This window comes from Sparus aurata, chromosome 4, assembly GCF_900880675.1.
Source record: "Sparus aurata chromosome 4, fSpaAur1.1, whole genome shotgun sequence".
Classification (NCBI taxonomy): Eukaryota; Metazoa; Chordata; class Actinopteri; order Spariformes; family Sparidae; genus Sparus; species Sparus aurata.
Genome location: NC_044190.1, coordinates 7,140,555 through 7,164,216, shown reverse-complemented (window position 1 = coordinate 7,164,216; position 23,662 = coordinate 7,140,555). Strand labels below are relative to the sequence as shown.

Genomic DNA, 23,662 nt, shown 5'->3' with positions numbered 1-23,662 from the left:
ACTGTTATTTACACTCCTTCACACCTTGGATAATTTCTCAAGTGCCTCTTTAATACTGCTCTTAACAGCTTTTGAGTCAATAAAGAAAAATGCCTACTCTACTTCAAAAATACAGACACACCACACGCACACACACACACACACACACACACACACAGGGAAAGAGGGAGAAAAACAGCCATCAGTAATCGCTTTTGCACCCACATGTGAGCTTGTTAAGCAACATTTGAAATGACAGTATTCCCATATGTGGCTGAAGGTTAATGTGTTGCGAGTCTGACCTATTTCAGAGGAGCCACTCTGTTGATGATGAGGTCACAAAGAACGCCAGCCACATGACTGCAATTACTGATGCTGCTGTCAGTCCACATCCACACGCCTCCATCTGTTCATTAGAAGTCTTCCATTGTAGAACAGCTTTATTATAAAGTTTACATAAGAGCGTGCCACTCACAAGGCAGGAAAGTGTTTGGCCAGCGAGCAATATGTTGGATATCTGTTATGTGCTCACTCATGCACATCTTTCCAGTCTGTTGCATTGATCTGTTCATTACCAGCCTGTCAATTGGACCTCTACAATACAGTATATCTACAGTATGTGTCCCAGTTTAAAAGCTAATTGTAAAACAAAGACCTCATTTCACTTTCCTCTGTGGGGAAAAATATTTAATTTTGGCTGTAATTCCAGAAGGGATTCTTTATTGGCTCCATCTCCTCCCTGCTGGATCTGCTTACTTCCGGAGTCATAATTTAGCTTACTGTATTATCTGCACAACACTTCTTTCTGACTGTCCAAGTTTCTTGTCTATGACAGGTCTTTGGGTGGACCGGGCAGTAATCTCTTCAAACGGATCAAACACACAGAAACTGTTAAGTATCGAGGATGACACATATTAGAGTACAGCTGAGTTGTACAATATATTGTTGATACATCCCTCTAACAACATGTCAGGTTGTCCTATGAAATATATAATTTGTGACTAAAACATTCTTCCTAGAGCTTTTGAAACCGGTGTCAAACTGTTTAACTTAGATGCGTGCTGCTTCTGCTCACTGGCATCTTAAATCAACTTAACGTTGTTAGATTTGAAGCTCCGTCTTACACACAAAACACATACTAAATGGTTTTGAATATGGGTCGACCTAAATGGCTTTTTCAGTACAATTTATATAAGTACTGCACTTTAGTAATTTCGATGTATTTCCTTTTTTTCTGCTAGTTTGTACTTCCTTTTTACCATGTTAATTTGATGGAGTTACAAGTTACTTTGCAGATTCAGATTATTCAGTGTGTTTATTGGATATTTGTTATGATTGACTTAAGCAATCAGGTATAGTTGTGGATGGGACAGTGTGAGAGGATGCTGCATCAGAGCTGAAATAGCACATTTTTATATTAGTTTGTTTTCTTGGTAATCTAACAGAAATCCCATGTACTCTATCTCCTTAATGACTGATAACGGCTGTATTGCAGAGCTTCTTATCTACATGGACATGCAACAATCATTTGTAATCATGAATCCCAACAAACAATACTAGAATTGTGCACACGCTTGACAACTAATAAACCTTTTTTGTCTGGGAGTTTGCTTCTTTTTAAAGCGAACTTACAGAATCCAGCGACCGCACAAAGGTCAGCACATGCAGCTGATATCATGAGCAGTACTGGAAAAATTCTAACTCTCCTGGTTATTTCATTCGACCCACCTTGCTATCTCCCTGTGGTTCCATTGGTGTGAAGACACATTTTCCAGTCCAGCCCGTTTACAGTTTCACAGTGACAATAAAAGGATGCCAGCACATTCATTACACATCTCTGCCACGGAGAAATAGCAGTGGTGTGATAGGGTGGGGCCGCTTTAGATATATTTGCAGACCTGTTCTCATTTAATCTTTCCATGACACAAGGACCTGCTTCATTTTTGCATGCCTTTCTTTTGTTACTGCTCCACTCAGCAGCTTTCCACTCCAAACCACAACCATTTTTATCCCCATGACGATGTGGAATAACGTCTTTTAGCCTTTATTACCCTGAGCTGCGGAGTTAACAGCTCCCATTCTTCATTGTCAGGAGCAGTGCTAGGCTACAGTACTTATCTTATGTGACCAACATGAGGAATACAGAGACTTACTGGAAAATAACTTAAATACCTGGCGAGCAGTTTGTTAAATAAGTCGACATTAAACTGGCTAACTACAAACTACTTTGCAGGAAAGGAGGCGCAACTTTCACAGCACTTAGCATGGTGGAAAGTATGATTACAGGGTGGTGTGTAGGTGTTTATCTGCAATCTGGGTTCAATCTCTAAATGAGATGAAACACATTTTACTCCAAAACAGCCACAAGAGTTGCATGTTTGTTTCAACTTGTGAAGTTCTTGTATTAATGCAAACAGTTGCATGCTTATACATCAAGCTCATGACCAGTCAAAGTGGTGTTTCATCCCTGATCTCTTCACACAGTCTTCGGTTTTATTTCACCAGTCACACATCAAACCAAACTAACTAACAAACCAAACTAAAGGTGGGGTGTTGATTCACTAACAATCATTTTACATTACACAGAGGTTTTTTCATTTAACTTTAATGGTAATGGTGCTTTATTTTTTCAGTGTATATTTTGAAGTTTGTCTAGTTTGACCATGATTACAGCCTTTCTGAAACGTTAACTTTCTTTCAGTTGCATAACTTCTCTCAATTATTATCCAAATCCAGAAAAAAACAAGAATAAAAGCTGTCTTTAAGGTTTTCATGTGTGAGTTCAAGACAAAAGAGCATCCAGACTTTGCTGTTGTCACATTCTTTATGTTGTTGTGGAGGAATATTATGAAACAGACGAGAGACGATGCTGCCCACTGCCTCTTTATTTACCATGTCTTATTAGCAATGCTTGGATCTGAGCTAAATTTTGATCAGGTCTCTGCTTTTTCTCTCCACACTCTCTTTGCCTCTGTGTTACCCTCCGCCTTTCTACTTCATCTCTTTCTATGAGCCGTTTGCATAAATGACCTGGCGCGTCAGCACAGACCCGGCAAACCGTCCCAGTTGCAGTCAGCACCCACGGTGAAGATGCGAGGGGCTGGAATGCAGACACAGACTGCTCTCAGCTGGTGAATCCGTCCAGCAAACAACACAGAGAAAATGCATACAGTAGGTCTACTTTTAACAATGCAATTCACAGGATTTCCCCGAGTAGTGTAAACTGTCCTATCACAAAGCCAACACATTAAAAAGGTGTCCTCTTCTTTATTTCCAAAACTTACTAAACTCGACAGAAGACTGAGGAGTTTTTCAAACAAACTGGATGAAGGAATGTGCCGGATAATGTCGTTGGAGAGATCGAGCTACAAGCACGTTTATTTTACAGAATATTTAATGTGTGTTATGTATTCAAAGTAGCAGAGCAGACAGTTTGTGTTTGACATCACCGGGATGGTATGAATTCTAATGTCCCATCATTTTCTAAAGGCTCTTTGTTTTCTCGCCTCTGTTGTCGAACTGTTCCATACCCACTGTGTAACCATAGTGACAGCATGGAAATCCAGACAGCTGGAATTAAGAACAAATTCTCAGAAAAATAAGAACATATTGACGTTTTAAAGGACATTTCTCAGTTGTGGTAAAAAATAAAAAATACTTGGCAAAAACTGTGAAGCACAGAATTAACAGCAGCCACCAGCCAAACGCTTTTAAAATATGCATGTGGCTGGTAGATCTGCTTCACACAGGCCAAAAAAACAATGGCGTTTTTACCAAATCTGAACGGTCACTTAACATTTGGTTGGCGGACAAAAAAAGTTCTTTCTGGTAATAGTTCTGTGAAACAAGAATAGTAAAACCAGTAACCAGTAGAAGTAACCAGTACACATGAAACTCAGTGATGCTGTGTCATGTTTCTGCCTCCACACACTGAGATATAGACAACCTTTCAAATGATGTATACATATCAACATACATATCCTTTCACTCATTTTGGAACAGTTGGGTGAAGACGGACAAATGATTCTGCAATCAATCCAAAATCCTGTTCCCTGCTCAAGATAGCCTGACGAACCATCAGGAGACAGGGCGGCAGTAATCACAGCACTCTTTCCACCTATGGACACTACCAAAACAGGACTGGGAAGACCTCTGAACTGAACCTAGGTTTAGTTTTCCACTGCACCACCTGGCGCCTGATGTCTCCAAATGCCGGCTGAACTCAAACCTCGATGATAAAACAGACTGCTCCGGCCAAACTTGTGTGACAAACTGCTGACATACAGAGCTTTATCTGCGGCTCAGAGCTCACACTTTCACCATATACTGCCGCCTTTATAAGAAGCTTATGTATTTATGCTTCATGTGATCTCCTCATGGGCTCGTCAGTTTGTTCAGATCAGCGAACCACCATGACTAACTACCTTTAAAATTAGAGCAGTCTGCCTGTGGATCTTAGGGACTCTCACTGTGGATTCTTTTAAAAGAAACCTCAAGACACATCTTTGTAGTCTGGCTTTTACTGACGGCGCCTAGTCAGGTTTTATTGTTGGTTTTTAATGTTTTTTTTTAATCCATTGTCTGAAATTTTTATTTAGTTTAATATTTTATTGATTATTTGTGTGATTCTTAAGTCTTGCAAATTGTATGTAATTGTTTGCTTTCCTACTCTTTTTGGTTCTTGCTGCTTTATTTCACACTGGGAAGTACTTTGGGCTGCATGTCAGCATAAAAGATGTTTTTTTTTTTGAAACACGAAACATGTCATAGCACAGATTGTATTAAGGTTATTACAACACTTCACTATAAAGCATAGTAGAGGCATGATATAAGAAAGAAGGCACAGTATTTTGTGCTGCAGAGAGACTATTATCTATATTTACACTGCTATCAGTTCCCATAGGCAAAATACAGAGCTGGATTTGACCCTGATGAGCTCCAGTGAGGATGTCTGTGTGTGAGAGAGAGAGAGTGAGTGTGGGTGGTGGTATCATCCACCATGGATGTGCTCTCTCTCCCCACTCATCTCTTATGTTCACTCAGCTCTTCAGCACCGTCTCCTTCAGTGCAGCACACAGTTCTACATACAGTAAAAGATAAATTCATAATCTGTATGTTCAAATGTGTCATGTTTAGGTAACCCTTTATATTCAGGTCCTTATGATAACAATAATAAGTGTTCAGTAATCGGTTATAATCCATCTTTAAGTCCTTATAATATGCTTATTAACATTATTAGATTACAGATATTTACAAACACTCGTAAGTTATTTCGTTGAAGTTGAAAACTCGTCAAATGCTTTTTACTGCTTTATTGAGACAAATGCATCCTTTTTTATGCATACATAACATTTCTAAGGAGACTTTTTATAAATAAATAAAACAAGTAATGCTTATTACAAGGGGCCTAAATATAAAGTCTTATTAGTGTTTATGAAAAGCCAGGACATCACAGGACATTGTGCCTGACCACCGCACCACGTGGGAGAGATAAACAAATCACAAGCCATTAGGCGTCAGCACTGATGACGGACTGCACCACAAATGTGAGTTGACGCTGCTTAACATGCAAGAAATGTGAACACAGCACATCACACAGCACTGTTATCGTCAGCCTCGAGCCTGCGAGTATGATGTGGGGTAAAATTATGTAAATACATTCCATGACACCTCATCGAGCCCGGGTAACGTAGCTCTGTCAGAGGATGGACAACATGATTCTCACTGCAGCAGCACTGCAGCGGCCTGCATGGTTCACATGTACTGACCACTGCAGTGTCGCCAGTGCCTTTCATAGAGTGTCTTTCTTCAATTAACAGCACTATCATTACTTGAAAATCTGTGTACATTCAGTCAGTTCAATTGCTTTGTGACTATTAAAGGGACAGATTGGTTTCTGGGGACGATTCCATTTTATTGCAATGTGGGTGTTGTGGACATCATTCAAATCAGTTATGAGAAAAAATTGATTCTCAAGAGATTTCAAAGATCACAGCAGTCCAATGAAGAATGAAAGATGATCAGTCAGACGAAAAAAGTTGTCAAGAAGCTGACATCTTTTCACCAGATGCTCTTAATCCCAACTGAGAAGATGATGTGTGTGCAACATTACATCAAGTACAAGTGGTATACAGACCAACTTCCTGGTTCAACATACTGCTGTGGATGATTGGGTCAAAACGCAGCATTTACCTTCCTTACCTCAGAATAAGCTTGGCGAGCATGTGGGCATGTTTGTTTGCTTATTTTGACTTCTTTACAATTAATCCCAACCACATTAATGTGCCCGACATCTCAGAAGTTACTTTGGTGAATACAAAGTTATTATAGATTCCAGTTTATTAGGTTTACAAGCTAAAACCAATACAGTCTAATACAACTGTCTCACATTAAGTCCTCCCTTAGTGAAGGTTTTACCGTCCAGTTTTTGTTGATTCAGCAGTGTGATCATTTTGGAGGATGTAGATGGAACTGTTGAACTGTAAACTGAGTTATTTCTCGTATTTAGCCTTCCTTTGTGATATAAGTGTCTCGGACAAATTAACCATTTCAATGAATGGAGCTTTTTGTCACAAATGTGTCTGAACTTAGACCCCAAACATTGTGATTATCACCTGTGGGACTAAAGAAAAATGAGAGGGGAATATTCAGTCGCCATTATACAAATAACTTCCACACTGCTGCTGCGAGCCATTCAATCTGTTTCAATGTACTAAAGCCAGATACTATCTAACAAGAGAGCCGTTTGTTTCACCACAGCTCTGCTGTAACGGCCACAGAAGCTTTAGGACCCTCTGAATGAGAGAGATACGTCCAAAAGAGATTAAGAAGAGGAAACACGTAGATAAACGTACAGCAAGACAGATAGCTAGACAGAAAAAAGAAAGAAGATAGCTGCAGCTTTAAGGTGAAAAACAGACAGAAGGCTACAAGAGGAGACAAGAGACAGGAACAAATTGGAGATTTGTACGGATACGTAGCATTAGTGAAGTGAAGGAAATAAAAAGAAAGGTTAAACTCAAGAAAAGCAGACTGCTAAGAGGAAAAGCAAGGATAGAGACCCTGTTCAAATCCATCGAGGAGAATGATTAACTCAAAGTCGTAACAAGGGCAACACGATAAGATACAAAAAATAAAATTGACACATTGAAGTATCATTCATGATCAGCTGGAAAGATCATTTTTGCATCACTATTTCTATCAAAATGAATAAAGGCATGATGATGTGACTTTGAACATCTGCAGAAGTTATATTTTATTTTGAACATAGCCATATTATGATTGTGATAATATCTCAATGACCTGTGCAGCACAAGTCGCAACACATCATGACAATTAGTACAGAGTCTTACTACCAGTGGCTTTCTACATAAAATGCACATGTTGTGAGATATATAACATTTCTTTATTGCAAACATTTTCACCAAAATTCTTGAAGAGGCTTCTTTGGAATTAACTATCCTACTCATGTACATGTTTTGAACAGCAGAGTACGAGAAAGTTATAGTCCACAGAATAACTGTTTTCACACACACTTTCACAGACAAAGTCAAACCCCATCTGTGTCTCGATGCACTTATTGCTTTCGTCCCCAGGCCCACAAACAGGAAGCACATCCTATGTTCTGATTGTACAGACTGCACACACACACACACACACACACACACACACACACACACACACATCCACACATCCACATATTCCATGGGATGTGCACCTAATCTCAGCTGGAGGGGAAAGGGGATGCTGGTAACAGCCACTCTCTCCTGTGTCTTTATTTCCTCTGGAGGACATAATAATTTCACATGAATCTGTCCTCTTTCACTCCAGCTAACCTCCCACAGGGAAATCCAAAAGTTAACTTTTTAATTCAACAAAAGCGAAAAGACAAAGAACTCCTCTGTGCACTGCTGCAATGGATTCAAGTCATATTTTGGTGAGAGAGTCATCTCCTATATGAGAGTCTGGACTGTCTGAAAGCCTTCGCAGTGGAGCGATGATTCATGCAGTGACACGAGGAGAGAAGGGTTTCCTTGGAAATACACGACAGGCTTTTCACTCCGATTTGAAAAGTACAGTTTTTACAGACAGTCACATACACACACACACACACACACACACACAGGGAGACACACACACACATTGAGTGGGGTTAGGAAGCTTTCTGACAGGCAATGAGCTCATGAGATCTGAATGTCTTCCTGCAGTGAATGCTTTTCTGTGGCTTTTCTCACAACTATTTTCCTTTTTTCTCACACTTTTTTTGTCTGCTTCCCTTTTCACATACACACACACACACAACTAGCTCTTCCAGTGTAATTCTTCTATCTGCTCCATTTAGAGTGAATATAAGAAACAAAAAAAGCTTAATTCTGGATTTAGTTTTCTTAATCTGATAAGCTGTTGTGTATTTCTGTTACCAAAGGAATAGCAGGTTTTGGGTTGCTAGGTTGGCGATTTAGCCCTCGGTTTAATGTGTCTGCCTGAGTGTCGGTGTGTGTGTGAGAGTGTGCGGGTAAACATTCAGCTTGACAAATGGCCAGTGGTCTAAATCAGACTCAATTAAGATTTATGGTGGGCGAGGTGCCCCGAGTAAAGAATTCAGATGGTTAAAGTGTGGATGTGCTTCGATTTGTGCATGTAAATGTTTATTTTTTATTTCAATTGTACAAATAAAATCACAATAAAAGCAGATAAAAATGTAATATGATAATCAGCTAGATGTGTCAGAGCTTTAATATCTTTAAACATATCTCTTATGCAATGAGAGTCTTTACAGCTGTTCAGTTAACAGCAGAAGCTGCATCATAAACACACAGAAAATGGCTTTCAGACGTCTTTCCAACCACACGTGTGCCTGACATCAGGGCAGCGTGGGCCTCCTTCATAATTGGAGTGTTTGCAGATATGTAATTGCAAACATGCTAAACACAGCTGGAACGCTACTTTGAATTACATAGAATTCACGTCATGGAGGTTAAATATAAAGTGCTTGCTAGAGATGAAACAGGCGTGTGCATGTGTGTGTCCTTGTATTTTTATCTCTGTGATGGCTGTGACTGTTACCGTTTATATTGCATGGATCGTATGTGAAAGCGTTGCAGTTATTTTTTTTATTTCAAGCCTTGGATGTAGTTTTTCTCACTTCCAATTTGTGTGTTAATTACCATTGAGGTTGACAGTGCAAGCAGTTTACTACGACCTCTTTTACTGTTCTTGTTCAACAACAACCTCTAGTGGCTGTAGCTTTTATTACTGCAGCGAAGGAGGAAGTCAGTTGAGGTAGTATAAAGAACAGAAAAGACTGTATCCGGAGATGTTGGGGATGATGGTTGGGTAACAGAAGTACAGGAGTTTCACCCAGGAGACCACTGCGTCCACTGAGAAACCACAAGTCAGTATATAACCTAACTGCAGTTATGTATGTAATGTAGGTACGGTACACTTCAACAGTCATGTTGTTTGGGAACGGTGAAATGTGTCTTGTTGGGAGTCACTGGAACTCAACCTGTTCAGTTGTTCTGGAGTAATTATGTGTTGGGTTTTGTTTATGTTCCTTAATGCTGTTTCTTTGACATGTACACAGCACTACAAATTAGCTTCATCCACCAGACAAATGATGGTAAAATATGCTACTGGCTGGTCGTCCTGGGTATCGAGCTTCGATACTTTGTAATGCCATTAGATAACAAATTGCAATACATAAGGGAGTCAATCTCATCAGCCCCAGTAAGCCAATAAGGATGCAGCATGCTTTATCGCCAATATCGGATAGTGTTGTTGATTGGCTGTCTCGAGGCATGCAGAGGAAGCACTAGGTTGCGCACAGTGACGGGCACACCACATGTGATTTCCTAAAATTGGTTGTATTGGAAAAGACCTGATCCTGACCGTTTTATGCATTCATTCAGGGTCAGGTGAAAAATTAACTCTTGAATGTGAATGTTTAGTAGATAAATGTTTTTGTTTTTGGCTGGTGAGTGAATCAGATCTACCACACAGTTGTATATTTTTTTTACCAGCATTTGCCTCGTGGACAGTGCTAATTTTGGACACTGTTCACTGGTGTCTTCTGATGGGTGTGAGTATTCGTATCTGACTCGAGGGCTAGACTTTTAATTTGAGGGCTAAAGTTAAAATAGGATTAGGGCGAGGTCGGGGGTGCAGTGCAGATGGTGAGGGTTAGAGCTATGAGCCAGAAAATGACTGAAGTCACAAAGGGTCCTATGAAGTATAGTAACACATGCACAAGTTTGTATGGTGTGTGTGTGTGTGTGTGTGTCCATCCTCTGGGAACAGACAATCATTTATCACCACATGGACTCCCTTTAGTGTCAGCTGGGGAGCATTTCTGCTGGTGTCTAAAGGAACAAAAAGGGGAAGGCCAGTCCTCCCCCTCCTCATCTTAGTCACTCTTCTCCTCCCTCAGCGTCCCTCTGTCCTCCACCCCCCTCCCCAGCACTGGCACACTGCTCTTTCTGTGGTATCCAACCAAAAACAACTGGACCATTTTTAGGGGTTGCTGTGCAAATCACAGCTTTTTAATCAAATGGGGTTTTTAAAAGAACAGTCCGAGCGGTCTGAGCAACTCTTTGGATGCCAGCAGCTCGCCGTTATGCTTTATGGGACGGTTGAATCGGTTGCTTAATGCTCAGAAATTGCTTTGAATATGAAACAGAATTCAGGCCGTCTGTGCTTTTATTTCCCAACGTCTCTGGCTGAAGGTCATTTGGCAGACAGAGGGCTGGCTGACCTCAGCCTTCTGGAGAGGTCAGTTTCCTGCACAGAGAAATCCCACTGTGGCCATTGTGCTTCTCCCTTGAGCCCCGTGGACTGAGAGCAAAACTAAAACTGACAGGAAGGTAACTCAGGGCAACAATCAATGCTTGGGCTGGCCACTGTTGCCCCCTGCGTTGTCAGAGGACACTAAAGTTGCCCTTGAACAAACTGAGTAGATCTACTGTATGGGTTTGTTCATCCTACTTGTGTCTTATGTAAGAGAGCAGCTGTGAACTGCAGGGCTCCATTTAGCTTCTCTGAGATGAAGCTGAACAGTGTTGAGGATGCAGACACACACATTCACAGGAGTTTTAGGTCAAAAGACAGCAGATAATATCACAAGATCTCCAACACTTGCAGTGCAGATTTAGTAGTAGTGGTGGAAGTTATCCACCCACCTACACATACTGTAATGTGTCTGCCAACTCACATTTGTGCCCTCCCACCTACGTCCACACACTCTCCACACATAGACATACATGCAATCACAAAGCAAATGAGAACAGAGTGTCCAGATATAGTAATAATGATCCCCTGCCGTGCCCTGATGTGTGAGCTGCACAGTTTTCTGATACACCACTGAGAGCAGCAGGTTGAGTGCTGCCGAAATCTTTTCACTCCGTTACATTAATTGACTCATTTTCAAGTCACAGGAGTCAAGTATGAACATTTACAGCCTTTTTAACAGCATCCCAACACAATGTATGATAATGCTGACACAAACACAAGGCAAACTCCCTTTAATGAAGCCTAAAGGGTAACTACACTAATTTTACCCAATAAAGTGTGTTTACAGGTCTTGGGGAGTACGGCTGCATATGTGAATAAAGTAGCATAAAGCCTTTTGTGGCTCCAGAGGAAGCTACATGTAATATGATACATTGCCTCTAGAGATGTCACTCAATAGCTAAATTGCATTGTGGGTAATGTAGGCACCAGGTTTTGAAATGCAGTCCACTGGTCTAACTTTGAACTTCACTTCTATAACACTGTTGGACTCATACGGACAGTTCAAACACAAATTATTTAAAGCGATACAACTGAATCAGAGATCCTCCTCAAGCTTTGTAAACTCACTTTAATGTGTACAATTAGCAAGTATTGTATCTGAAAGAATATCTATCAAAATGACAAACACCAGTGTGTGATAGAGCTGCAACTAACAATCACTCTTATTATCCAAAACGCTGCAAATTAATTTCACAATGAAGTGCTTATTTGTTAGTGAATAAAATGACCAAAAATTGGGAAAATGCGCATCAGAGCCTAAAGTGTCGTCCAACCAACAATCAAAGCCCAAAGACTCTTCAATTACTGTCATAAATGACAAAGACAAGCAGCAAATCCTCACATTTAGGAAGCTGGAACCATTGAATGTTTGAAATATTTGCTTCAAAATTAAATACCAATTCATGGAGCAGCTCCCGCTTGTAAAAAATGAGCCATTTTTTAAAAGATGCGAAAACATCAGTCAGAGATTTTAAAAACATTTAAAAAAAGTAGTTTGTTCTTTGCAGTATTTGATTCATGTAAACGCCACTCAACTCAACTCCTCAGCAGTGTCAAAAGTCCTGGATGAAGAACTGAGCCAGAACTTATGGGCCAAAGTTATACACAGAGGGACGATTCTGCTCATGAACAAACTGTATAATCACATCATCCAGCAATTTAGAGAATGCATCCGCCTCAGGTATTAAAAAAATCATATTATAATGTTCAATTTGAGGGTTAATGATATTTGGAAGCAATATATTGGGTAAACCTCCAGGCCCGAAGCAATGATTGCCAGTAGACTAAAGTGTTGGTGTTAAAAAGCTAAAGAGCTTAAGTCTCCTCGCACAGAAGACGCAGTCCAGTAAGGTCACGTTTGAAAGCAAAGGCCGTGGATTTAAAACATCCAGTGACCTACTTCTGTCAGAGGAAACAGTCGTCTGTCTCTCTCTGTTTGTTGTGTTGTCAATCGTAGTGAGACACAAATCACATATACAGTATTTGACATTTATATCCGTTTCTGACACACACACACACACACACACACACACACACACACACACACACACCCTCACAATAAATAAGATTGGTGGTTCCCAAATTTTCTTAGACCAGAGCACCAATGTTTGTCACCCAATCCCCAATATAACCTGCATATAAAGTATCCACAGATACCTTTACAGTTTAATATTTTATATTAGGTTATATTGTTAATCTAATAATTTAAATAATACACGTCTATTCTCAATTGCTCCATCAGCTTCTGCAGACTTACAAATAAATAAACAATTAAATATGTAAAACTGTTCAATGCGTTTCTTTAATTCCTTCAAGGACAAACTAACAAACCACAAAGTGTTTGTGAGGATTTCTTGATATTTATTCTGCTGACTGAGAACTCCTGAGCTGAGTGTGTTGTGTTACTATGACAACCACCAATTACCTGAGTTTTTTAGTATGGTAATTTCGAGATTCAGCGCTTTTCTCTTTTGCTGTTTGATTGGTCTGATTCGAGCACATGTTGCCGGTCTGACCATTATCATTTTGTCAAAAAACATACATGACTTGATGAGTCATCGACAATCTATTTCTCCTTTTGTCTTACTTCATGTGTTGTTGATGTTAAACAACATTAGACAGCAACACATTAGCTTATGACTCATTAAATTAGAGCAGACACTTAATTTAGAATCCCATCTTACACCTCTTCCATTGAGCTTTTGAATTGAGCTTCTGATTTATCAGGTATGCAGATGTGCTAATGAGTATAAGTAGATAATCCATAGTGTAAATCTCCTCCTTTAGTTGCTCTGTACTGGTGTTAATAAGCCGAGTCAATAAACATGACATGTCACTGGATGCTCATGCCACATGTGCACATGTCTTTGTCCTCATTGCAGATCACTGCACATTGTAATGTTGGAGGTCAAACCAGACTGTACAAATCTTGGACTGATACTAAGTACTGGGGACTGTCTCTCTAGAACACTGTCAGTCTGTCTGTGTGTGCTGAGGGGAAGAGGGCTGTTTAGCCCCGTCAGCAGAGAGGCTCTCGTCCTGTTTCCCTCCCAAGGTGACTTCTCTGCTGTTGGCAGGCACAGCCATGAAAACAGCTCCCTAGACTCCCTCTCCCTCTCTGTCTCTCTCTGCCTCTCCCACACAACCGTCATCTTTTAGATACCACCCGGTAATGTGCTTTCATACCTTTTCTTTTTACAGAGATGTCAAAGCATGTTTTAGTCTTTTCTTTTTTTTCTTCACTCCGTCCTCCTCACTTCATTTTCATAATGGCAGGCAGGAATCAAAATGCAAGCAAAGACAACAAAAATTCTCATTAAAATTCTCTTCCATGCTCTTGGCCTTGTCTACAGTCAGATTTAGGTACTGGTTGAGAGCCAACACATTGGCACCTGACCTTTTCCTCTTTCAGTTCTCATAGTGGAGAGCGTCGACCCACGCAGCGGCGCACACACCTCCCACACACCACTCTCACACACAGGAGGAAAAATTGTACTTTGAGCGCAATCGTCTGTAAATGTGTGTGCTCAGAGACTGCAGGCAGGAAACGACGCCATTCTGTATCAACACAACTTCTGTGTGGAGCTCACAGGTGTGTAACCACCAGTGTGAGTAAATAGGCCATTGTCCTGTGACTACAGTGGGTCATCTATTTTGGTCCAGGTTAATTCTCTTCATGGGAGTAGGTGCGCTAATTTCCTCTCTGTTTGAGTCCTCCTGTTTCTCTCTCTTCCCCTCTCTCGCTTTTTGTTAGTGTCTCTCGCTCTCTCTCTCTCCCTTCCTCTGTTAATTGATTAAGAGGATTCAACTGGCTGCTGCTGCGTTAAGCACAGTCTGCAACCATCAAACACACATGGGCGCATGTAAACAGTCTGACACACCTACTCTAAGATCATCTTGAAACTGATAATGCATACACACACTCACACAAATGTTGATGCTCCCTCTACTTATGTTTATTCCACAAAGATTTTAAATATTCTAAACCGTACTGAACAAACTGACAAGCTGAACCCTAAATTCAACCCCAAATCAGGTTCCAACCAGCCACAATAAAATGTAAGCACTGTATGTTTGTGTCACCATGATCCTTCAATCTGTATGTGTCATATGTACCATAATGATATTTCTTTGTCACATCACATTAACATTACATGTATATTAGGTGACTTTCATGTCATTACAGCAGGGACCACTGTTCAGGGTGGCATTTCAACATTTATAAGCATGAATCTTCTGGACATTTTAAAGTATTTTAAGCCAAAACATAATCTTTTCTGAACCTTACAATGTGTGTTTTGTACCTAAACCTAACCTGACCATAAGCATGGTGTTAGCACAACATAAAATTGAAAACTGAACCCAAAGAATCATAAAGCTGGCACATAAAGACTATATGTTTCAACATATCTGTGGTATGCCAAGGCATACATTGTCAACATTTTATATGGACATTGGGTTGGTCTTAACCCTAAAAATCTGCCTTGTAGGAACTTGCTTTCATCCTGAAATGATGGCTGAGTCACCATTATGTGACAGTATTTTCAGTTTCATTTACATTTATTTATCTTTTGCCCAAAGTTACGTACAAATGAGGTACGATACAAGCCACGATAGAACGAGGAGAAGCCACAGTATGACTGACGCACACTGACACTTGCCGAAATCCAAAATACTGAAGTTATGACTGGAAGCTCTTAGAAAGCCTCTGTAAGCCAGAATGTGCATTCTATGATGGGAATCTTTCTTTTAACTAGTATATAAATCACTATCTGTCGTAGCCACAGCGGGACTTTAGGAGATACGCTGTACTCCCAGAACCTGCTAGCAAACAAAACACAGAATCAGTATGGAAATATTTACCAGTTCTCATATTTTTATTGTTAGAATGAATGAATTAAATACCTTAGACAAACAAATCTGCCAAATATTATCACCAACACCACATCTCTCAACAATCCATATGATAACTGGATTTGAAAGAGAGTACTGTACAAATTAACAGTACCTATAAGACACATTCTAGTCTTGAAATACCAGGCCAAATACTGCATATCCCCTCTGAGTCTCCTTCCAATAAAGTTTGGAAGGAGACTCAACTCCTACACGGATAAAAAAGAATAACTTCCTCACACCCAGAATGAATTGTCGCCTGCAATACGCTGTATATTGGAGAATCTAATGTTGGTCTTCTATCATAGTCAGCCTGTATTTCTAATGGGAGAACAGTCATCCACATTAACACACATCCTCAGGCAGCAGCAGCATCCTGATAACCTTGCACAACCCGGCAACTCTAGCACCAGTCAAAAACTCATCTTCACTCCTCCACAGACAAACGCACACACACATGATGAGAATTACACCTCAAATAACCATCACAGTCCGTTCTAACCCCGAAGCCCAAATTGCAGGGTGACATGGTTAAAGTTGTTCCCGTCCACAGCGTTCTTACCTTTGTGACAGTCATGCAGAATCAGTGGGTGAGGAGCAGGCCAGTGTCCCCTTCAAGCAGAGAGCAGCGCCGCAGGAGTGGCAGAGTGATGAGGAGGAGAGGAGGGCAGCTCTGCTGAATATGCAGAGAGAGGGAGAGAGGAGGAGGGACAGACAGGTTAGTGTGTCTGGCTCACTAAGTACGGAGGGGCTGATTGCTGCTGCAGTGAAGTAATGGCTGGCAGCCGGCATGCGGTTGGTTACTACAACAGGGAAAAGCTCCTCGCTAGGATACACCCCTCCCACCTCCGTCCCTAACTGCTCACACGCATACACACACACACACACAATGTGATGATGCTCTCAAAGTCTGGCTGCCCTACTCTCTCACTCTCTGTCGCTCGCAATATGATTAGTGATGGGCTAATACAGCTTATTGATGACCAGTCAGGCACAGCTTCAGGAGGAGGCGGGAGCAGTGCTGCCTGGGACAGGAGAGGAGAGGACTGCAGAAACAGAGAGAGAAAGGGAGGGAGGATGGGAGGGAGGGAGGGAGGGAGGGAGGGAGTTGGACGTTGTGTCGCAGTCTGCTACTCAGGCATGGAGCTGGCTGCACGTCATCTGGTGTGTGTAAATGTGCGTGCGTGTGTCCTCCTGTGTGAGTGACACACACATTGATGGGAAGAGACAAGGACATGTTTTGATTTCTGCACTGAGTTAACTCAACACCACACTGAATAGAGTTATTTCTCTTTGTAGAGACGATATAGGAAATCGAGGAACATGCACATGGACAGACACAAGATCACAGATGTCAAAGTTGTATTGCTGTACTTATGTGAATTTGACTTGTTTGTTTATCTCTACATGTCTCACCGTCAGCCTCTGCACGTATCCTTTAATTTCACACTAAACCAGGGCTGAACAAAAATTCATAGCTCAATGTGTGGAATTAAATTCTGATCATTTCATATTGCACTTATTTTTAGGAATTCTGTAGCTTAAATCAATTGAGATGCAATCAAAACGAACAAACATCAGTTATTAACAGATGAAAAGTCAAGTGAAGTTTCAGAGTCCAGTCACCATTTCTGGAGCATCACAGCATCGTAGCATCTCCAAAACAACTGAAATGGACACTTGTTTTAAAACGTAAAAGAAACTGATGGAAAAAACATTAAATGATTCCATACAGCTGGTCTGGATAACTCCAAGCCCAAATTAAATTCAAAAGACATTATTCATACCCTCAAGAACGGTTGAGCTTGTGCAGCTCAGAAGGAGTCTGTGCAAACACTTTTAGCTAAATAAAGCTTTCTTTAGGCTAAAAAAGGGTCAAAATTTTACAAACGTCATCACTTCAACGTACTGATACACTGATGCTAGTGCAAATTAAAATTGAGCACCTATGTTCTTACTCTTGACCCTCTAATGTTAAATTGAAATGTTCTTGGATCTTTCTGAAAACTAACATCATCCACTATTATAGCTCTTGTTTTTCGCAAGTTTTGTCTGAGTGAAACAAGATTTACTGAAATGATAATCATGATCATAAAACAACCTTAATGACACTTGAACGCTGGTTCTAATGCTAAACTCTGTAATCTACATCCTAGCTCTTCCAAGTCTAAAATCCAAATACATATGTCAAAGAAATCAGAAATGCTGTGACATGTTCAGGTTGGAGTTGTTCACGTTTTCCTGGTGAGCATGAGAGTATAGTAGCACAAAGGCGCCCACACTCACAGAGCAACACATCTTTGTCATACTAATTGTGTAAAGAGAGGGATGCTAGAGACAAGCCAAGATTCCAACTCAGTTACCATGGCTTAACTTCCCGTAGCTGTGTGAGACTCTTCTCTAGTGGCTGCAGCCCACAATACTGGCTTTGTTCTGTTCCTCCTAAAGTACGTTCATGTATGCAAGTGTGTACTGTAAGTGTCTGCACATGCTGGAGTGAAGGTCAGGAGGACAAAGACAAAAGGAGCCCGGACTGAGTCACCTGAGAGAAACAGTCCATCGCAGGCAGGTCATGATGGTTTTGGGTCTTCCCATGTTGTTACTGAATGATCACTCTGCTCCTCAATCTCAGTCTTTGAGAGTCTCATCTAAGAGCCCCACTCTCAGCATTTCCTGTGGAGAACAATAGTATTTCCTGTGTTAGGAGTAGAGGGAGAGGGTCTTCAAAATCTGTATGAGGAGATATGTGGTCTGTTGCCAAAGTTAGGCAATGATAGCACTTAGTTGTGCACGATAGGCATGTGTTGTTGCTCATATGACAGTTTGTTCTGCATTGTTAGATACACATAAAGGCTGTTAAAATAAATGTATTGACAGTCTTGTTAAAAGCATTTTCGATAATTCCTCATGAAGTTTAGAATTACAGATCATTTGAATGAATAGAACACAAGCAGGTTTGTTCTATGACCTGCAGGAGCATGACCTAGTGTGACATTTACATGTCGTGCCATTGAAGTTCAGTTTTCCAGGATGTTGGAAGTACGTAATCGTCCAGTTCACATCATGAAAAGGTGTTGGAAAGAGACTTTATCCACTGGGTGGAGGTGGCAAATACAGGAACCTCCCGACCAGACAATGTCTCACATGTTCCACCAGACCTCTGCATGCTCCTATTAAAAGAAAATGGAGGAGGGAGAAGAAAGAACTTTTCTTTTTTTCTTTCATACGCATGGATGTCAACAAGCTTCAATTTAAAATAAGGAATGATAAACACGAGAGGCCACCGTCTGGCTTGGCTGTAGGCTTTAAATCCACAATTCCTCTCTGTTCCAGTAAATTATAGTGAGTCTGTTTCGCATTAGGAATTTCATTTCCCTGTTGTTTACTATTCTGACTCTCTGACAGCTGGGTGACCTGGAGGACTCCACCATATTTAACAGTGTGCTGCCATCTTGTGGGGAAATCATGTAATTAGTCGTTTGGCTCAAATATTGCCAATGGATTTTAATATCCCTCCTTTCTCAGAAGACTTTTTCGCAAAACAATGTAAAGCAAGGAGAGTTATGGTCCTGTACATTTTACAACTAATTAACTTTATAATTAGCAGATTTTGTTAATTTTTTGTCTCAATGATTTTCATTAAGTATTTAAATGGATATAAATTACTGAATGTAAAAACCATTAATCAAATTCAGTTAAAACGTTAATGAATTTTGTTCAGATCAGTTTTCAGTCTACTTGTATTCGTTTATATGTCAGACCTGCCACATCCAATATGGCGGCGACTTCGTTCGACGTACGATCCAGCGGCCCGATGCGGTGCCGACGTGCATGTGTCTGTGGGTGCACCTGCTAAAGGTGTGATGGGCGCCTGTGAAGCAGTGGGACATCACCTCATTAATAGCTTGGCAGATACCAGGTAAGGTCTTTGACACTTTGCCAGTCATTTAAATATAACAACAATTATGTATCTGTATTTAAATCCCTGCTGTTGGCGAGACAGTGATGTGGCAGTGTTCCATTGTGTTCATATAGAGCTTAACCCTGAAAGTAAAGTAACTTAAACTGTAGCTTGGTCATAGATAGTATGTTCGCCACTAATAAATACTATCATTACAGTTGGCGTTAATGTTCGTTTTTTTGGCTAACTTACTGCCGAGGTCAACTGTGACCAAGCTAGCTACCTGACAAAGGACGAAATGGCTAAGCTAATGTCACTTTTAGCTAACTGTATTTATAGAACTGTCTATTCTGATGGCTGTTTTCTACCTGACAGAGTGAGCTATTTTTAATTATATATCTATAAAGAAGTAGGGCTAGTTGTCCATTCTTATAGATAGTTCCTACCTTTCACAATGAGCTAGCTAACGGTACATTACCTAACGTAATGTCAGAACACTGGACTTGGGGTGGTCAAACAAATATGGCGTCCGTTCCTGTTTGGACATATTCGGGAAAAAACTTTGTGGTAGTGAAGGAAGAGTGACAAATCATGTTTTGATCCTGCTTGAATTGTGCCATGAACTACACATAATATGTTTGACATTTTAAAAGATTATTCGTCAAATCAAGAAAGTCTCAATTTGTCGAAAATAAATTAAACACCATCTAGTTTTGTGTTCAACTGCTCAGAGTACTACAGCCTCACCAACACCAACATGGCTGCCAACCCTGCACAGAAGAGTTAGTTACCAAAAAAGAAGAAAATCAGAATAAATCTGCTCATATTGATAACTGCAGTTATTTGAAAAGGGTTCATCAGTTTTTTTGAGTTGATAATATACAGGAGCAGCTCTACAATGTTGTGTTAGCGCTACACCCTGCTGAAAAAACAGCATATACCAGCATAAGTTGTGTTTTGGTGCTGGTATGCTGGTCACCAGCATCCCATGCTGGTGCTGGTATGTTGGTGATGGGATACTGGTGACCATGCTGGTGCTGGTATGTTGGTAATGGGATGTGTCAACATATTATTTCATATTGCAGTGTATGAGGAGGAGTGAAGTTGGCTGTGAAAGTCCAATACAGAAAACAGAGTCAGTGAGGTTTGAACACAAGCTTCAAACCTGCAAGATTTTGGGGCCATTTGAGGGTACCCGAAACAAACTGTAAATACTGCACTAAATATACATAAAATATAAATGCAACACTTTGTTTTTGCTCCCATTTCTCTCACAAGTTGAAGTAAACAATTTTATCATTCTTTTCGTTTTTATGTACACAAATTAACTACTTCTTTCAGATTTTGAGCACACATTTGTTAAAATCCAATAAGATAAGCCATCCACCTGACAGGTGTGGCCAAAATGTTTTCCCCCCTGTACTATCTTTAACTGGCATTTTGCTTGTTAAGCTAGCTAGCTAACAAGCTATCTATATCTTACTTGCTTTTTATCAATACATCATACAACAGGATTTTATATATTAGATTACAGATAAAAAAAACATTCTTATCCTAGTAAATCAGAAAGAATTAGATGCAGTTGCTTGTTAAGATTAATGTCCAAAAGTTAGGCTGCCAGACAGTCCAGGACCTTTTCTGAAGTGGCTGCCAAATAAATTGTCACTTTGCCAATCCATACTTACAGATTTATGAAGATTATACAGTCATCACTTAGCTACTTCTTAGGCTGGTTTAGCCAACCTTTCCCAGACAAACAATGGTTTGAATTCAACAGCTGAAAGCTTGTAATTATCTGTGATATAATGGCTGTCAAAACATTGCTGACTGTTTACAGGATGGTTTATTTGGCTTGTTGACGGTGGAAGGACTTTAATAAGTGCCAAACATGCTGAGTAATATGAATATTTACTTTTTTTATTTAACATTTATTTAACCAGGAAATGTACTTGCATGGTAAATGAATGTCTCTTATGTGTTCAACAAGAATGTATGCCACTTCATCATTTACTACCACATGTCACATGTAAAGTGTTTTGTTACAGCATATGGAAGCCACTTCATATCCAGCTCCTCAGAATGCGCACACACACAGTAGCCTGTGAGCTCTCCACAGCTCATAACCCAACTGTTGCAGCACTACAGATGACAATTGGCAACAATAAGATGTGTAGTTAGATTTCTAGTAAGCTGAATCTCTGCCTGCAGGCCTCACATTTCCTAATATATTTGTACATGGAATCCCTTCATTCCTTTATTCATCCCCTTCATGCACATCAGTACTCAATGGAATCCCTCATGATTCACTCTGAGGTGGCTGGCAGTATTATTCGCTAAGTCGTTATTTAATCAGTCCACTCAACAGATGACTGTTAGAAAAGACAAAACAGATGAATCAGATGAAACCAGCCACTGTCTCTAGCTGACTACCTCTCATAGAAAACTGGCAAGGCTGTGCAAACCACTAGAAAAATCAGAAACCTCCCGTATGGATCCCTGAGCTTTGGCCCCGCAGCTGACTCACCATTCAGAAACCACATTGTACCAACAGTTCATCGGATGACTAATCTTGCAGACCAAAGGCTGCTTGCATAGGCAGCTTAAAATCTGCAATGTAAAAACAATTTCATGCTTGAGGTGAAGCTCACATATCAGGTTGAAGCAGTTGATCCAGCATCACAGAAACATATCTAGTGACTAATGTTTTGTTTGTGTGGTGCTGCAACTAACACATTCTTTTGAATAGTTGATTAATCTGTAGATTATTTTCTTGAACTCCAGTTGTTTGATCAGTGAAATGTCAGAAAATGGTGAAAACTGTCAATCATTGTTTCCCAAGATGACATCTTCAAATGTCCGGTTATGTCCACAACCCAAATATTCAGAATTAAGACACTGGAATCTGAGAATTATTCAACGTCGTTAATCAAAATAGTTTGCAATTTTTCACTATATGTAGCTTCAGTTCTTAATCTATCAAAAAGGTGTAGATCTGCAATCATCACTTGATTAATTGATATGTTGATCAAAAGAAAACATTTGCCTGTTCAAGGAAATGCTCTTTTTCTATGTCATTTGTGAGACTGAATATTAATCGTGAAAATGATCGGCAGATTAATCGATCGATGAAAATAATAATCGGCCGCAGCCGATTGTTTAATCAGTGAATATTCTCCTCAGCTGTTGTTAGAGCTGCCTCTGTGGGCTGGAGAAAACCCTGACTACAAATCTATAAATCTGTTGTTCACCGGCAGTTGGCATAGCAACAAATCCTCAGCACAAGTCTTCAGCAGCTACAGTGTGTTAAAACAGTACATCAGATTAACATGAAACACAACAAAACGTGTCCTGGAATGAGTCCTTTCCACAGGTGGCACTGTGCATCTGTGTCTTGAACTAACACAGAACCTGCTCATATAATTTGCTCCTTCACTAATTTCTCCTCATTTTTCTGCTGTAGTGACGAGCTGACAGCAGAGGGAGGGAGAGAGATGAGAATGAAGGAGAAGTAAGAAGACGATGCAACAAAGGTATGTGGTCTGACTTTAATCCAGATCTACAGCATATGGCGTGCACCAAAACCATCCCAACCACCAGAATGGCTAAACTCTTAGTGAGTGTCGTAAGCAGTTCCCCCCTTACTACCCCCAGCTCCCTGTCTCACTCTCTCCTTCCTACCCTGACTGAGCCCCCCCCCCCCCCCCCTCCGGATCCTTTAACACTGGCCCACCGCATGATTTCCCCTCACAGAAATTGTTGCTCTAGTGGAACATTTAATGCACAGGGGCTCAAATTTCGGCTTCCCCAGTGCACAGCACAGTGTTCCAGCCAGCCACAGTCTGCACACAAACCACTTCCTCTATCTGAAGCGAAGTGAAGAAGAAGACGAAGAAGAAGAGGAGGGAAGGGAAGGGGCAAACAGGACCATGAAGCAATGGAAAGAGGCAACAAAAGCAGCTGATAGAGGTCATCAGAAACAGGAAATGCAAGAGCAAGTGATTGAAGTTGTAATCAATCAGCCTGGTATATTTCCCAGAAGCGCACACTGTGGGGTCCTCACGAGTGAGTGCCTCTTTGTGTGGAGGATGCATTGCTCGACCA

General features: G+C 40.6%; 2 protein-coding genes and 1 long non-coding RNA gene across 7 annotated transcripts in view; 1 reads left to right on the top strand and 2 right to left on the bottom strand.

Annotated features, from left to right (window-relative positions):
* coro2ba (coronin, actin binding protein, 2Ba) overlaps positions 1 to 16,709 on the bottom strand; it is a 51,793-nt gene extending 35,084 nt beyond the window's left edge. The window contains exon 1 of the mRNA XM_030413762.1: positions 16,223 to 16,709. Within this exon, the coding sequence (XP_030269622.1) occupies positions 16,223 to 16,237 (15 nt within the window). The 5' untranslated portion in view covers positions 16,238 to 16,709. The remainder of the gene's footprint in view (positions 1 to 16,222) is intronic.
* A 1,493-nt stretch (positions 16,710 to 18,202) lies between these two features.
* On the bottom strand, positions 18,203 to 20,061 carry LOC115580890 (uncharacterized). Its single transcript, XR_003983951.1, has 3 exons — positions 20,008 to 20,061; positions 18,660 to 18,830; positions 18,203 to 18,333 (listed from the first exon to the last, which is right to left on the bottom strand). It is a non-coding gene; the product is annotated as an uncharacterized LOC115580890 (long non-coding RNA).
* The window catches only part of itga11a (integrin, alpha 11a), a 90,146-nt gene continuing 85,915 nt past the window's right edge, over positions 19,432 to 23,662 (top strand). For all 5 annotated transcript variants that reach the window (XM_030415622.1, XM_030415618.1, XM_030415621.1 and 2 more), the window contains exons 1-2: positions 19,432 to 19,579; positions 23,022 to 23,091. Coding sequence is in view for 1 of the 5 variants with exons in the window: in XM_030415618.1 (XP_030271478.1) it covers positions 23,081 to 23,091 (11 nt within the window). In the remaining 4 variants the exon portion in view is untranslated. The remainder of the gene's footprint in view (positions 19,580 to 23,021; positions 23,092 to 23,662) is intronic.